General features: G+C 36.1%; 1 protein-coding gene across 2 annotated transcripts in view; it reads right to left on the minus strand.

Moving 5' to 3' along the window:
* Positions 1 to 2755: 2755 nt before the first annotated feature.
* Positions 2756 to 18360, minus strand: part of ADGRA3 (adhesion G protein-coupled receptor A3) — a 118877-nt gene continuing 103272 nt past the window's right edge. For both annotated transcript variants that reach the window (XM_086891682.1, XM_023925799.2), the window contains 9 exons: positions 17476 to 17637; positions 16996 to 17199; positions 15711 to 15924; positions 15355 to 15563; positions 10758 to 10882; positions 10097 to 10220; positions 8354 to 8499; positions 6175 to 6270; positions 2756 to 5993 (listed from right to left, as the gene is read on the minus strand). In XM_086891682.1, the coding sequence (XP_086747808.1) occupies positions 4751 to 5993; positions 6175 to 6270; positions 8354 to 8499; positions 10097 to 10220; positions 10758 to 10882; positions 15355 to 15563; positions 15711 to 15924; positions 16996 to 17199; positions 17476 to 17637 (2523 nt within the window). In that variant the 3' untranslated portion in view covers positions 2756 to 4750. The remainder of the gene's footprint in view (positions 5994 to 6174; positions 6271 to 8353; positions 8500 to 10096; positions 10221 to 10757; positions 10883 to 15354; positions 15564 to 15710; positions 15925 to 16995; positions 17200 to 17475; positions 17638 to 18360) is intronic.

Here is an 18360-nt window from a genome sequence, read left to right on the forward strand (position 1 = left end):
GCAGAAGACAATCTGTGTTAATTTGTAGCTGGCAACAGATTTTGGGAAAAAGACTGCAGGAGGAATATTTGACCATAGACAGCAAATAGAACTTTAGGTGGATAAAGTGAAAATGTCAGGTATGTATTATAAAAAGGGGTTCATCCTATCAAAAATTACAGTGATTCATACAAAAGACTCTTTAGGCTTTCCAAGTGAGCTGAAGCCCTCCTCCTCCAGGTGAAAGCTGAAATTTACTCTTAGAAGATAAAATATTTATATGAAAGAAAAAACCACAATACTATGTCTTTAGTCATTTTACCAACAGTATGAAACAATCTCTAAAATCAAGTTCTAAAAATTAATCTATGCTAAGATTTAGCATTTTCTTTAATTCACACAATTACTGGATTTGAGGCTATTCAATGATGTCCCACTCAAAGAGGTATAACCAACTCTTACTATATGCAGCAATTAAGTATCAAATGCAAAATATCAAGAATCTTCATCTAATAGAAACAAAAAAATTCTCATTTTTATCCCACTAATGTCTTTAGTCTTGCCTCGTCTATTTCATTACAAAGCTTAAAGAATGTAAGATTTATAGGTATTATTCTACTGAGTAAATGCTGACTTCAGAGAAAATGCCATGTTCAGCTAAGCACTTAATTTGTGTACTCAAATTGTTTACTTTGGGATTATAAGTGATTAAAGGTTGTTTGGCTTTTTTAAGATAAAGTCACATCAGACATGAAATCAGCTGGCTGTGAGTCATGCTTTGAGAACGTCAGTAAGACCATTTCTGCACTGACCTTTTCATTTCTGTCTTTCAGCTCTCTAGAGCCATCCTCCAGAATTCCATATTTTGTCTTCAGTGCATGGGGGAGGCACAACCTCAGCCAGCAGAGCAGCTGCTGTCAGCTCTGTGAGGGCTTTTCAGAAGTGGCCAGGTGAGTGGAGCAGGCAGATGGCTGCTTTCCTCACCTCTAGCCAAGGACTGCCATTTCCTACCTGCTCACATGGAGGCAAGTTTCAGCTGTGATGTTGATGGGTTTGTCATACAATCTTACTAATTTACCGGTTTTCAAAACTTGACTCTTCTATAGAAAATAAATTGTACATCTGCATTCGTAGATACCACCACATAATTTCCTCCTACATCTCCCCAAATGTCCATATTCAACCAGTCTGGGAAGCAAAGGTATATAAACCTCACTTGAACTAAAACCAAACTCCTATAACAGGTTCCCATTTTTTGAAAGCAAGTATTAAAAAATCAGTGTGTTCATTTAAATTAGATGTTTTTTTCATGTTTTATATGTTAATCTTGAACTCAAAGGAGAATAGTACTTCTCACAGATGTGTATGCTATTAATCTCTGTAAGACCTGGATACTGTGATCAAATAAAACCAATGCAAACTGATCCTTTACTTTGCTCAGGGATGTGACAAGGCAGCTACACAGAACAACAGCAGCCCAGTGCTAACACAGAAGTGGTTAAAACATAATTAAGTAAAAATGAAAGAAGTTAATAAATAAGTCATTGTTTCTTCCAACATCTGAAATATTTCTTAATCTACACAAAGCTTAAATTATTAGCATTTAAGGTGCTCTGATAATGGGAAAAATCCAATTAACAAAAGATGCATCTGCCCAAATTAAGGTGCAAATGAGACCATATGCAAAGTCAATAGCATGCATTTAGCAATGATCATGAGGAAGAAAGATAGAAGATTCGGTGTAGACTTCATAGCTCCTTCCAATACCTGAAGGATCTTACAGGGAAGTCAGAGAGGGATTCTTTATCAGGAATTGTAGTGACAAGACCAGGAGTAAGGGGCACAAACTGGAAGAGGGGAAATTCAGGTTATATGAACCTGAATATATATACAGGAAGAAATTCTTTTATCTGAGGGTGGTGAGATACTGAAACAGATTGCCCAGGAAGTTGTAGATGCTGACATCCCTGGCAGTGTTCAAGGCCAGGCTGGACATGTTGTTGAGTAACCTAGTGGGAGGTGTCCCTGCTCATGGCAGGGGCAGTTGAAACTAGATTATCTTTAAGGTTTCTTCCAACCCTTAACATTCTATAACAAAACCACCAAAACTTTTCTAGCCATAAACCAGGGTGTGTTTATACCCTTTTCCTCTATACCCTTGACACTTGTTTTTAAAAGTCTGCTTCTACTACTAATATGACTGCACAAATATACCCACTTTTATCATGGATACAACCAGCCCTAACTATTGCTGTTTCTAGTCTCTCCATTTTTTTTGTAGATAACACAAACTGCCTCCACTTTTTGTTATCTACTTTCCTTTATATATCTAATTCCTGACTGTTGCTACTCTCTCATTGATCCACAGAAGGCCAAAATAAGCTTTTTGTGGTTTTGCTTTAGGGGTTTTCTTGGAGTGATTTAAGTAGTTTTTCATGCGAAGTTTAATTACAATTCTGAAAATGGGCTTGCTTTACGCTATTAGGAAGGAAAATATGAAAAAGCCTGAAGACTTTCTGTTTCTAACTTTCTTAATAAGATACTTTATTGAATATCACCCCTTTTACAGAGTCCAATAACCTGCCTTCCACGGTTCAGTTACAGAAATTCTTTCAATTTAAGATTCTTCATGAAAAATGCAGCAGATGAGAGTATCATTGTGTTTGTCAAGACTGTATCAGAACACAATGTCTTAATTTATCATCTGAGCCAAAGCACTTGTTGGCCAAAAAGCAAATGTAGCTATATATATATAGCAGTGAGTGAACTAAGCATGTTTATTAGAGTTTATTAGAGTTTATTAAAGTGATGATTTAAGAAATATTTTACATTAAGGACCCCGTCTGTACTAAGGCTAGTCAGAGTTTATTAGGTGCTACAAGAAAAGCTTATTTTTTATTACATCAAAACAGGGAAAACAATCAAGCTATGAATAAGTATTACACATAGAATTCATTTTAAAGGTGGGTTTCAAGATACACTAAACTGATGTTTGGATCCAAGCAAACCTTAGAAAAGGGGGCAAGTGCTAAAAGCAATGGGCAAGCAGGCTCTAAAGGATAACTGATCCTATCCCAAATCCCTATCATACCTTGTTCAGATACTAAATAATCTATAGACTGTTTTGACATTTTTCCATATTATACTCGGACTACATTTTTCCAGCACTATAATTTTAAAGATAAAAAGTAGGCTTAAATTATTTGCATGAGTACATACATTTGTTACTATAAAAAAGCATAGTATCAACACCTGATTAAATATGACTGTCTCAGTTTGAGCTACAGACTATGTATGAACTGCCCCTAGCTGTGTAATATACAAATTTGTCTCAAGAGATGATTGTTTCTCCTGACACATGCCCTTACTGTCTGCAGTTCAGTTTTCATGACTTGCAGCATTTGGAATGCAATAGGATCAAGCTGCTGGTTTTGACTTCTAGATCCAAAACTGCATTTTGGCCACTAAAAGAAACCCTCCTGCACTGAATAAAAACTCACAAAGAACCATTACAAAGCAGTCAGTTGTCTAAGATGTGCAGATATGTTATCAAATAGATTTAAAATAGGTATTTGATATATACTTGTATATTTAAATTGTTTTCTTTGGTAATACCCATAAGCTCCTTTTTTCTGAGTGTCTATCCTTATAGCTGTTAGGCTAGATACAAGCTAAAAGCTACCTCCCCTGAAACCAGGAAAATAGAATAGCAATCAAAACTGAGTCATACACTTGTCAAAATGTTCCTGAAAGAATTCTTAAATGGGAACTACCCACAAGAAGTAAAAATAGAACCCAAACTGTAACAACACTGTCCTATTGCAGAGGTTTGTAAAATCCATCCAAGATTAGTTCACACTATCAAACAGACTACTAGATGCTGCAGTAAATCTGACAATCAGTAATTAAATATATCTGAACAAGTTTCTAAGTTATTTAACACAATATTTGAGTATGGGAAATGTTAGATCTGTATTGTAATGCAAATAGACTTAACTAAAAGACCCAGAAGTGGAAAGTCTGAAGTGGGTAACCAACTAACCAAGCATATACAATCCAATTACATTTGTTGCTTAAAGGCTGAGTTATGGTATCATAACTAGATTATACAGAAGCACTTTTTCCTATTTAATACACACAACTTTAGCAAAATGGGCATAAGCACTGGAAACAGGTCCAACCTTGAGGATGTACCTCTATTTGCATCAGAGTGGTTGCACCACTCTGCAACTACAACTTCAAACTGGTCACAGAAGCAGGATGATACAAAATACGATCTTGTTTACACTGAGGTGTCAACAATTTAAGTGTAGAAATCTATAACTTCAGTATCTTCTTTAGTAATGGAAGCTCCTAAGTTCCAGATAATGAAACAGAAAAATCAATACAACATTCAGCGCAGTATTATTTTAAAAACCCAACAAATAAGTACAACTTTGAGCTGCTGGGGAAAATACTATTTATTATACATTTAAATACAAATTTGAAATGTGTTGTGGACACATCTGCAGGGTTACAGATAAAAAAATGTACAAAGTTGTGTTCTGCATCTCTCAAGACTGACACTTCAAAAAAAATTTCACAAAATACCAAGCAAGAGTTCATCTTTGTAAGAACAGCAAATGTAATAATGCATAAAATTTTTTGCTTGGCATATTATCTTTGTTCCCTCCCTGCATAAAGTACCTACAGTTTGTAAACAGTCTTGAAGTGTTAATAGCTTTAAGGAATGTGTAATCACAGTTTATATGGATTCATCCCACAAAGAATGCTACACAGTAGTTTCATGTTTCCATAACCCAGTTCTAATATTACCAGTACTGTCTGCAGTGAGCAAAGGTCCATCCTGTCCACTGCTTTTGATCGGTCCATTCTGGATGGCTAAATTTAAGCCGTAAGATTTTTGTTGGTTTTCAAGTTCGGCCGCTATTGGCTTCCTTAGAATATCTTTTTTGTTGTTGGTAGCTATTGTTTTCTCTATATTTCTGCTAGTTTTTGGAAGTGTACTGCAAGCATCACTGCTGTCTTGCTGGGACTGGTTGTACTGACGTTCTCTGTATGCCAGATAGGCTCTTCGGCTCCTCGAGTGCCCGTCGCTGTTGCTCTGGCGAGTTTTGGGTAAGCCATTTTGCACACTTCCTTCCACACTCGTGGGGACGTCGTAAGCATATTCCCTGAGCACGGCAAGCCTGCTGGCACGATGGCCCTTGCTCCTGTTCTTATGGTGCCGGCTTGGGTGTCCGTTTGTCCGAAACTGCACCTCTAACGGAGCGACGTGCATTTTGATATCGTTATCTACTGAATGTTCTGTCAGGCTGTTATCAAGTTGAGGACCTGTGTTCAATGGCAGAGAAGTAGGGTGGCACTGAGCTGCTGCAGCTTGTAAGTTAGTTAGTTTACAACCTTGAGATGAATTTTTTAGGCTTGAGGCACTTTTATTTGTGCATGAGGATTCTGCACTACTGTTGGTGCATTTTGGGGCCTCTCCGTTGGTTCCACTGGAACTGGAGGGCGGCACGTTTACTTGCACTGAATACGTACTCCTTCCTGGGCAGCAAGTTGTTATCCAAGCATGCCTGACATCTTCCCTGTTAATGCAGTGGTGCACCATGAGAAAGGCACTGAGGCTTAAACATGTTGCCCCAAAAAAACAGCTGAAGATCAGGTCCATAGGATAATACAGGGAGATGGACAGAGCTCCAAAGATCCACAGCGTAACGTACAAAACCAAAGTAAGGCCCACTCCCAGAAGCTGTGCTGGAAAACTGTGCTCGTTCTCCAAAGCAGACGTGGACACCAGGGACACTGACAGTGAATCCTGATGGGCCAGTTCCCCGTGTTCGTTGGTGGCCAGACGCTGCTGCTCCTCCACGGGTTCCTTCAGCTCATATTTGCGTTCCGGGTGACGCTTTAGTTGTATGAATATGCTAAGAAAATACATGCAGTTTATGAAAATTATAAAACTAGCAGGTCCATAAAATGCTCCTAAGCTAGGTTCCCAAGCCATCCAGCAACTGCAAAAGAAACAAACCGAAGAATAAATTAACATCTCACAGAAGTCATTTTTCAATTCACTGAAATGATCTTGTCTGTGCTACATTTTCTGGAAGAACCAGAACAACAAGTTCTGAGAAAACAAGAGAAAAGCAAGCCTAAGAAATCCTATGACAGAGCTCTCACTTATAGGGTACTTACTAAGGTGCATTAGGTCTGCTGCCATAATTTCGGATGTTTGCTGCAGCTGTTATTCCACAAACGATGATAGGGATCCCTCCACCAATAAGGTAGAACCTAAAAAATAAAACCAATTTATCAGCAGCAGCTTAAGTGCAATGGACTTTTTTTCAGTCACCATGAGGAAAATTACAACTTTCCAGGATTCAGGAAACACAAATTCTTTATGAAATTAAACAGGGTGAATCAGGTTTGGGCTTTGGCAGTATCAATTATTTTCTAAGTCTTCTTGTAAGCTGCCTCTCTCTCAAAGCTGCTCACTTGAACCTCCCACTCACAGACAATGAACAAAAGGATACAGTGTTAGAAAGAAGAAGCAAAAGCTCTCAGTAAGAAGTTGTAAACTGCTGGAAAAGAATAAGGGATTAGAATGAAAACACTAAGTGGTATGTCCCAGATTCCAGAGATCAACTTGCCTAATATTATACACAGTGTTAATTGAAGATTGTTTGGGTGCAGGGGTTCAGCAGATGGCATGTTAGTTTATTTTGTCATTTTTAATAGACTGTTATTTTATAGTATATACTTCCTGCTTCCCTGTGGTGGTATTAATGAAAACTGTACACTTTCAAGAAGAAAAAGGGCCTATGCTGTTGGAGCATCTCACTTTTCATTCCGATTTCTATGAATTCACATTGAATTCATTAGTGGCAGATAAGTAATTATGATAATAATTCAAATTAACAGCACTTAGTCCTGCAGCTTATATGAATCCAGTCCAAATTCAGATCAGAACACAAAAGTGAAAACTCTTACTGTGACATGTGGGTGAGCGTTTGTTTTTTATCAACAGGCAACATCTATTATGGTGGTCCTGGACTTTTCCACTACATTTCTGATAATTCACCAGAAATTACTCTTGTCTCACTTGAAACCCAAAACAACAGTCTGAAATAAATTATTACTTTCTTGGAAATCAAGATACATTGAATTTATTATTTAGTTGCTGAATCCTACTAAGATCATATTCTGACATTGGTTTATTCTGTATCTTGATGCAGCAATCAGGAGCTGGCCAGACAAAACAAATCTTTGTACAGTTACTACATTATGGGTAGTTTTACTTTGAATCTAAGTTTAAAAGACAACTGAAAAAAAAAATCCTTCTATGGCCTTTCCATACAAAAACATCACACATCTATCTAACTGAGGAAATTCCAGAGCCACATGAAGCCGGACGCTGAGAAAGTCTGAAAAATCTAAAGCATGTTTGCTTCATTCTTGTCTTGGATACTTGTCTCCAGAACTACTGCCACTGTCAGAGATGAGGTGTTCAGACCTGAAATGTCATGCTCATGTGTGTGCAGAACTGAATCTGTGAGGCTGGTACTTTTACTGCAGTGTTTTCCAAAGCAGAAACTTCAGAATTAATAACAAAGGATAAAAAATTGCTTGTATATAGAACTGAAAGTGTTACTTGAAGATAATCAGAAAAGCATTTCTGTTTTTCTGTGGTCTCTGTACTTTCAAAATCAAGCTCTTCAAATATTTGCCTGAATCTAATCAAAGTTAATCAACTTCTGCCACCTTGTGGAGAATTTCAGCGTAGCAGTTTTTAATTAATTCCCAGAAGCTGAGGAGGCAACATGAACAAGGTACGTCAGTATTTTCTACTAAGAACATTTCACATGTGTGAATTTAACAGACAATTAGTTTGTCTCATTTACAGAATTTCAGAAATGAAACTTCTAGGAGGAACACCTCACAAAGAACACTATTTTCATTAGATAATGAGTGACACCCCTATTTTTCAAGTAATTTGTAAACAATCTTTGTAAAATACATTTAACTTTATTTATTTAAATTTCAGTGTTTGTTAATTGTGTTAGTAGTTCTTCACATTCTTTCTTCTGATAATTTAATGGGTTGTGTTGCTATCTAAAGTCCTAATCAAACCTTCAGTGTGGATGTTGAAACACTACCAATTTTTTAATTTACAGATCAGCAACCTAGAATTACATCTGTAAAACACTAAGATCAACAGTCTTTCAGCTCATTGTCCTTAACATAACGTGGAGGAACAGCAAAATCTGAAAGGAACTTCACAGATCTGGAGAGAACACAAGGGTAGTGACTTGTTACATTTTCTTGTCAGAATATAAACCTGGGAAATAAGAACCCACAGAAAGAAACAACTCACCTCAACATTGGCCTGGGTGGAGGTGGTGGCTCATCAGGATCTTGACACCTTTTTGCTTTTTTGGTTACCTGCTTGTAAATATTACGAGATGTCACTCCCAGCCACAATACCGTTGCAAGAGTGGAATAATGGAGAATTATCCCAACCTTTAAAAAAAAACAGACAAAAAAGGAATTAACCCCCAAATATTTCCTTTCTACTAAGTTAATACAGTAATCATAAAACTTGCAACTCACCACAAAGCTGAAATTTTCAAAAGCTCAATTCAAGAGAAAAAAACCCTCTTATTTTATATGACCACTCTAAGTGTCAAGTCATAATAGTTTAAAACAAACAAAAAAATATGTAATGCAAACCCATGCATGGAAAACTTAGTAACAGGGGAAAAATTTCAGAAGTGTACATATCAATCATACACTTTAGGAAACTGTATTTTATTTAAGACTTAATTTAAAATGTCCTGTGTTACAGACAGTATTCAAATTGAAACAAGAAATGGAACAGCAAACTCACGATACTGTGACAAGTGTAGGGCAGATGGCAATAAAAAGACAGCCAACATTCATCAGCAATTTTACCATAATGCAAAGATAAAGAAACTGTATTAGATGTTTAACATGCCCAGACATCAATGCAAAGTCTGCATCACAGTGGAATCCCCTTATCCTGTACTGCCTTACTTACAAGCCAACACTGCCATGGCAGCACATGCACGCAGAAGTGGCAACACTTTAGTTCCTATCAAGCTGACTACAAGTGGGATTTCTGCCAGTTTCAGTCACCAGTAAAAACACTCAACTCTCAAACAGCCTATCTGTATCACAAGGCTTCTTCTAGAGGATTTCTGCCTCCAGGAAGGTAAGAAAAAAGGTCTTGTGTATGTGTGTGCACACGTAGGAGAAAGATCAGGGATATATTTTATCGCAACACTTTGACCCATCAGCCTAATAACTCCAGTAAATTCAAACAAAAAACATTATGGAATATTATGGTGAGGAACTTGAAAATTTTTCTTAATCACTGAATCTAAAAAAAAAAAAAAAAAAAAAAAAAATTACAAAATTTCACTGACATTTTTTGAAAGCAGTAATTGTTATACTGAAACACTGCAACTGAACTGAGGTGGTCAAATCTTAAAAGGGCAAATCATTAAAAGGAAGGAGTCTCAAAGCATGAGGGCTTGAAATACTTCTCTCCCCTCCCCTTTGTTTATACTGAGCAAATGGATATAGGTATTTTAATACCTGTGAAAATCAGATTTCTCATGGCCTGTGAAGGCCACATAGAGGCCTATAAAATTATTTCATAGTAATAAATTTTTCAGGAAAAAAAACTGTTGCACATTTTACAAGGGCATGTAGTGATAGGAGAAATGATGTTAAAATGAAAGACTGTTGATTTATATTAGATGTAAGTTACTTTTTTACAGTGAGGGTGGCAAAAACAGAGGAACAGGTTACCCAGAGAGGTAGTAGATCTCTGGAAATATTGTAGGTCAATATTTGGAAATATTGGATGGGGCTCTGAGCAATCTGATCTAGTTGAAGATGTCTGTCTTTATTGCAGTGGTGCTGGACTAGACAACTTAAAAGCAAAACATTTTTTTTTCTAAATTTTGTATTTAGATGAATATTATGAATATGATATTTTGATGAATGCCTATACAGCATTAGAGTTCTGTAGGAAGCAAGGGGGGCATATTCATATATCGCACTACAGAACCAGTAACTCAGTTTTACTTACCGCTTGGCAAATACTGGCATTCCTGGTCTGAGTTATGCCTCCAATAAACACCACACACGTCAGGAAAATATGAAAGCTCAAGTTGACTAACATATGCCAGCTTTTAACACTGATCCTGATCACACTGTTAAAAGAAACAAATCAGAAAATTTAAAACATATCTACATTACTGTTTTCAGAAACTAGCAAGATAAGCTTGTGATAAGTGACATATAATTCCTGTTAATGATGGTTTGACTACCACATACTTTGTAATCAAATACGATCTCTAGACTTTATCACAAGAATTCAAAACACCTGCCCATTACCAACTTTATACATCTATTTGGGGCCTGGTTTAAAAATTTTAGGATTTAAGCTTTCACATCAACAGAAATGTAAAAGACTCAACAGTTTATTAAGTTCTACCATTTTTCTATAGTGGCCTCTTCCTTCATCATGAAGCAAAATGAAGAATTAAAGGAGAGACACAGTTATGAGAGCTAAATTATCACACCCAAGAAAGATGAAATAGCTACTTGCGTAACATAGTTTGCATCAACAAATTTTATAGGGACAGAACACTGAAAGCATATTATTATATCATGCTCTAATAAAATAGAAAAGGTAGTCCTAGGCATGACCAAACTAATTTTCTTAGTCTGGTAATTTTGACTCCTACCTGTGATGGTATATGTAACTGACCATGATCATCAACAGGCACATCAGCAAAACCATGGCAGTGGCATAAATTACTGGATGCAGAAGATCAGCTGGCTGTGTATATAATTCAGCTCCAGTCAAGTCCTGATACCAAAACCAAAAATAACATTAATCCACTGTATCTATTTTTTGAGGGTGAGGGAATGACAAAGGGAACACAAGAAATAACAAACACCTTCTAGATGAAATGCCTTCCTTCTCTTCCCACCTTTCCCGAAAAAACTCGCCAACTATTTATTTGTTATTTCTGGGTTTCTTCTGCAATTATCTGCTCTTCTGGCTGACCTCTATAAACGTAGTCACAATTCTTATAGAACAGTTCAACTTCATATATTCTTGAAGATACAGAGAGATCAGCAGCCTATAGAAACATACCATTTTCTTTATCTTAAAATATCTGTATATACAGATGTGGAATAACTGCGTGTTTCAGTTGTGATTATCTTCTTTAACAGCCCAAAGATGATCACAGAAAGTACCCTCAGCAAGTCTAGATGACATTATAGAGTGGGGGGACTTATTAACAGATTGGAGGACAATCAGAGGGATATGGTGAGACAGAGAAATGGATTGATAAAATATCATGAAATTTAGGAAAGGAAAATGTTAAAGGATCTGCAATGCAGATCTGGAATGCAATAACCCCATGCACATAGAGGCTGGGTACTGGACTGATTAAGAAAACAGCCTGAGTTAGTGGTAGATGAAAGCCGACCACAAGTCAGCAATGTCACCGCAGCCCAAGGCCACGCTTTGGTATGTGAGCACTGATACAAGTGGGTGAGCTGACCCTTCCCTGCTGCTGAGCACTGAAGATCACCCTGCAGAACTTGAAATTTGAGGCTCCCCAGCATAAGAAGGACACTGACATACTGGATGGAGCAAGTCTAACAGATCACCAGGATGATTAACAGGATGAAGCATACAGTGTCTGAGGCTGAAGAAGATGTCTTTTACCTTTAAGAAAAAAAGGAAGAGAGGAGAAATCTCATTATTATATTAGACTACCTACTAGGATGGTATAAAGAAGACCAAGTAAAACTCTTTCAAACTCTGCTTGGACCTAAACCATCCACTAATGAACGGAAACTGGAATTATCAGCAACACAGAAAATTCTGATTAGATACAGGAGAAGAATTCTGAAGTGGTCACATACTGCCCAGAGAGACTGTGTCCCTGGAGATACTCAAAGCTTGACTGAATACGCCTGAAGCAGTAAGATTTGACTTTACAGGCAGTCAAACTTTAAGCAGGTTAACTGGACCAAATGGCGCTAGATGTTCCTACCAGCCTGTTCTTCTATGATTACTGTTTGACCAGAATAGATAGTTGATAACTCTAAGAGAACTCAACAGCTCTATAGCATCAATTAAATTTTCTCAGTCCACTCCAGAATGGATTTTCATTTACTCAAAAGAAGAAATAATTCTGTTTGGAAGCATTTACAATTTACTGGAGTTCTAGGAGTGGGGACACAGACATGACATGACAACTCAAAAGAAACTGTAGTCCCCAGCACAAAATACATTAAGTTTACTTAACTGTGACTAGTGAAAATAATATATTAAAAATATTTTTTTTTGAATGGACAGGATACAGAAAAGTCTCTCCCCTATAATTCTCGGTGAGTCACTCTTAAACTTCTGGAGTTGGCAAAGTTCAAAAGTGTTCTGAGAAAAAGGAGAAAAAACCTAGCATTAAGAAAGAACAGTAAAAGACTGGGAGGAAGATTCAGTCTGTTTTGAGAAAAAGCAGTGATATTTTTAAGCTTAAAATCAGTAATCTGATTTCATGGACAGGAAAAGAGTTTTTGAATTGAGGCTTACAATTAAATTAGAGTCAACAGTCTCTTCACCATACCTTCAATTGTTCTTTCATCAGCATATAAATTTGTTATTCCTAACTAACTCAACAACCTCATTTCATACTAATTTAATCAGATTGTCAGTTTGATTCTTATCTATTTGGTTTTCTTTGGCACCTGTAAAAGGATCATAAGAATTTATGCCTCAGGCAGCCAGTGTCATCTGATTTCAACACTACCCATGGCCTGGTTGTTATGCAGCTGGGGATCCCTGAGAACTCACTGCTGTTACAAGCATGAGCAAATGTTTTGTCACACCTGGCCCATGAACACCAGCAACAGAAACAATAGGACAATTCTGGTTGCTGCTTCCAGACTGGTGTCAAGTAACAAGATCTCATTTATGTATCCGTGTGAATTTCAAAGCAGAGCTACACAAACACGGGATTTACAATAGTCTTCTAAAACATCTATACATCTTACTACAACTCAGTATATACGCCTTGCCTAGATAGCCAGGGCCTTGACCCAATAACCAGTGGAATAAATCAATGGGATTCTTTATCCATTGCACTGACATTTTTCATCAGACCTCGTAAAAAGAGTAAGGGGAACTAATAATGTTATTTCTGAGCTAAACTGATCCTAAATAATTATGAAGTAAAAAAAAAAAAGAATGAAAGTACAGTAACAGTAAAGATGGCATTAAGAATACTGGGGAGTTTATAGTTAATTAGCAGAAATCTTGTTTCTTCTCAACCACTATTGCTGGGCTTTTTTCCCTCTGTTCAGCCTGTAATAATGAGTTTTCAGCTCAGCCTTCTTCTTATCTCTTCTATTATTAAACGTTGGTGAAGATAATCTCCAAATAAAAAAAGTTTTACAACTTCATCTGCCTAAATCACTAGATCAGAAAACCAGGCACTCAGTGATGTGTTTCCTTATCAGAGGACTTTGCATTATGTTCTGAAATGTATGAAGAGGGTCAGTACACCACAATTTCCTTTCTTCTACACATATAGATACTAAAGTAGATTAAAATAGAGTAAAATAGCTCTGGTTAAATCATTCACCATCCAGGCAGGATGATGATCCACCATGTTCAGGTCCCTCCTGCCACTGCAGTTTCATGTATTTGATGTTAATGACTGCTGGATTAAAGAACAAGCTTCTAAAACAGAGCCAAAAAGAACTTCCTCTGAGCCTGAGACCAGAAGCCAGACTTTCACAATATGATGGGAGTCTAGAAATGAAATAGGCTATTCAGTTTTTTTCTGGTTAATATACAGATAGGAATTATGAAAACCTAATTTAGCAGCACTTAGACATCCAGAGTTTCTTCAATGTATTATCTGTGTGCAAAGAATATCTGTCAGATGATGTTACTTTGTGCCACTCCACCTAGCCCCTCCTCTCCAGTCTCTACAGCCTAACATTTTGGAAAGTGACTAAATAGTTAAGGAATACCAGTTTTGAGCAAGTATACAACAAGAGCTACTGACAGAAAAGGAAGAAAACTGCCCCTTTTTCCAACTTGATTTCTGATTGTCAACAGTTCTCTCTATAATTCACAAAAGGCTATTCATACAATCTTACTATGCATTAATTCAGAAATAGTCTTTATAGAAGCAGATTGAACATGCTTTTTATTTTTCTTCCTCCAGGTGACAGAAATGTGACCAATTTAAAGCATAATCTCTCTTAACATGCATATTATACATACAGATGAAGTTTAATTCTGTTTTAAAAAATGCTGTTAAATTTTAGGAAAGGATTATATATTTTAAAAATATCAAAGAAAGGAACACTACTTGTAGAAGTTTACTTGATTGCAAAAGTTTAAAGTAATTTAAAACAGTACCCTGAAAGGTAAAGTGAAAAGTTGCTTTCTTTGAGCTTTCTTAAAAAGCTTGACATGTAAATCAATTTTATGTTAAGTTTAGCTTAGTAATTACTATTTCATTCTCTCAGAGGAAGATTTTTGAAAATCTGAGTTGCTAAAGAAAAATATCAACTTCCAATCCACTAATCATCATAAAGAAGTCCTCTTTCCTCCATGTAGGATTACTTAAAAATATATATTTAATTTCACACAGAACACATTAACTGCCACAAAAGCCATACCAAATTTACATTTAACAGTATTTCCTAAACCTTGTAATATTTCACTCAGCTTACTGCCAGCCCACCCTTTTTATGTATCACATTTTATAATTTAGCATCTGTAGGGATTACTGACAAGCAGGGTAGCAGTTACAATCTATAAAAAGGGAAGCTTCCCTGGCCAGAATCTGAAATTAAAAGAGTTCTGAGAACAGACAAATTCAGTTTCCCAACTGAGGAGCACTAAAAGAAAGTGTCTCTTCTATCACTATATTTCAGAACTGGTTAACCATTTTATTGATATCAATATGCTTAGACTAGACTTTAGATACTATTTTTCAGCAGTATTTAAATAATATTTTTTGTAGTTACTTACTGTTTTGATATTTTTATATTTTTTCCTAGATTATCCAGCTGTATATTAATTATTACCTAACTAATTATACTTTGATAGATTTCCACTTAAACCTCATCTTACCTCAACATTTACATCAACAAAAGCAAAAACTAAAGATATATTTATTAGTCTAGTTTTCTGTAAAATGGAGTGTGGGAGTGCTTGTTTTCCTTAACACAAGAAAAAAACCAGAATTGTATCTTGAAACATGTTTAAGTTCCAGAAAGAAACTGAATTCATAAGTGTCATACCATTAAAACAGCATAGTTGCTGAGGGAATAGCACTGAATGGTTGTAATATTTTCATCAGACAGAAGGATGCGACATCCATCAGATTTCCATCCCCCTTGTCCATTCAGGAGATCGAAGTCCCACTGAGCTGCAACAGCATCTGCTCCATGTGCAATCCGCCGCAGTGTCACATTGATAGGAACGTGGTGACTGGCTATGTTTAATCCATCTGTTACAAAGGAAATGCATTTGCACATAAATTTCTCATCATGTAACACATTAGATGCTGAAACCTTCTACTGGATATACACTGATCAAAACAAGGGAGTCAAAACTGTTTACTAAAGACCATAAAAAAGTAATAATAAAAACAAACCTATCTTGGTAAGAATAACAGGAGTTACAACTGTACGACGTTTCCCATCGTCAGCCAGATTTGTTGAATTTCCTGTTGCTGGGAAAAGCTTTCCATTGCGAAATGCAATAAGCTGAAGCTTGTAGACAGATTCATCTGCTGGTCTGATTTCTCTTTTTTGTTTCTGGGTAAAAAGGGAAGCTGGCAACTGGATAGAGGCCTCTACAATTGTGTTCTAGAAACAAACAGATTTTTAAAGTTGCAAAGAGAAAATTATGTTCTTTACATAGATTAAATTAACAACTCCTCCATATGTACAGGGTCAGAGATTAATACATTAGCAGACTATGTATTGTGAGCAACCTATTTGGCAGTGTTTCCAAGTAATCCAGGACAAAATAGCTTAATCTTAAAAAAATTTCCTAAAAGAAAAAAAGTTCTGATTCTGCATTTACCTTACTTGTTACAGAGAGTGAAGTTAAAGTTGGTACCAGTAAAGTACTACAAGAGTTTTTCCAGATTAGACTATTAGCAACTAGAAGCAGTAACCAACACAAGCAGAGAAAAATGCTGCAATTATGCAGTAGTACCATTGAGAACAAAACGCTATGTGCAAACAGGGTGGTTTTACTTGTATATAAATAATACTTGAATGAGAAGCATGCATATAATTTCATGGAATTACAGAAGTATAAATTGTAATATACATCCTGTAGTAAAATTCAAGCAAATTAAGTGCTAAAAACAAACTGGTAAATTGGGTAATATAGTTGAAAAAATACTTTTATGGAATATGAGGCAGTGTTTCCATTGTGTACACACCCACATATGGATGTAATATATATGTGTGTGTGTGTATGCACAAGCACACATAAAATTAACCTCTCAGGTCCATCTTCTATTTCATGCTTAAGTACAGTATTACTCTGAGCAGAGTATTTCACATTTTTAGGGAGACTGCTTATGTCTGGTTTAATACATAATGAAGGTGAAAATGCAGAAAAATAAAGATCTTACAAACTAGGAAGTGTCTCAATTTCCATACTTATGAAAAGGTCTGAAAGGATCTTTCAACTTGAAAAGTTAAAATGAAGAAAACCATACCTACTTATTAAAAGTGTCTATTAAAAGAACTACTTTATAATCAAGCTTTATTATCCTTTATCACTTTAATTCTTCTTACAGTCATTTTGGATTACACAAAAATCCTAATTTAACTTTAGAAATTAATAACAATAAATTTGCTTGCCAAATTATTCATATATATATTATTAGAAAGTTAGTAGGGAGATAAAGAGCATCCCACCTTTAAAGCCAGGCTTGACAGTGTATTTGAAACGTTGCACTTAAAGCTTAATTGTTTATCTAGATTTCCATCTGGGTCTCTTCTCCCATAATCACTGAGTCCTGTACGGTCTGATGTAGCCACTTTCTGAAACACTGTGCAAGTCATCCCAGTGAAACCAGCAGCCTTTATTACATAGGCCTCAAGAGCAATATTTGGAGAATACTGTGACAACAAAAATCAAACATGAAATCATTTTACACACCACAGACAGGATAATAAATAATCTTAAAGGGATTCTCTGCCTTCAGAGAACAACACATCCAGAAAACCATCTCTGTTTATCTGGCAGGTATAAATCTTTACACAGTATTGCTCTACTCCCTTCAGAAATAGTAGGCATTTCAGATAATGCCAGCATCTATTAAGAAAAATAAAAAGCTATTCAAATTCAAGAGTGAGCAAAATCTCTTCTAAATAAATAAATAAATTCATGCTTACAGTAGAATAAACTTGAGCGCCATTTGCAAGCCGATACATAGCAATTTTCTGTAGACACTGTACAATTCTGGTGCAAGCCTTGGCTTCCCTTTGTGCCATCCACAGAACACGTTCATCAGCCAACATAATATTACTTGCTATGTCCACCATGACGTCGCCAAGCTAACATGGGAGAGAAGTAAGACTCTTTTACAGGTGTGAAAGCATTCAGCAGGTAGGGTCATTATCAGAAAATATAAAGTGAGTTGGCAGTGCAAAAAGCACAAGGAAAATGGTTGCTCCTATTTTAATCACCTCTTCACGCTGAGATACTGAAATACTTTGACTCGGACATTTACCCCCACTGAAGAAAACTGTCATGCCAATAGAATGTGCCTGTTTATTTTATTAGGAAAAAACCCATGATAAATATTTTATTAAAAGGAAAGTGTGCAATACTCCACTTTCTACTATACTAACTACTTAATTATTTGCAATCAACTTGAAAACTAAAACTATAAATCAATTATAATACAGTTTGCATATATGATAGAAGATAATAGGAAAAGAGTAAAACAGGCAAAAATAACCACACAACCCTTCTGTTTTGCTTCCTTTTAGCAAGTCAAACTTTTTTTTATTGCTTTCTTGTCTACTTCAAATTTGCACAACCTGTTTTAGGTCATGGGTTTACAGGAGAGAGACTGCAAATATCCAAAGGTATCAGCGCTGCTTTCTAACCATCAATTACACTGTTTTAAATTCACAGTTTTTATCCTGCCTTCAGTATGAAAAACAAACTATAAAAGGAACTTAATTATTTAGACCAGTCTACCAAAAATAATGAGCACCTACATTGACAACATTGGCCTACACTGAATTTTCACAACATTTAAGGAACAGTGA

This window comes from Cyanistes caeruleus, chromosome 5 (genome assembly GCF_971803275.1).
Source record: "Cyanistes caeruleus chromosome 5, bCyaCae1.hap1.1, whole genome shotgun sequence".
NCBI classification, from domain to species: Eukaryota; Metazoa; Chordata; class Aves; order Passeriformes; family Paridae; genus Cyanistes; species Cyanistes caeruleus.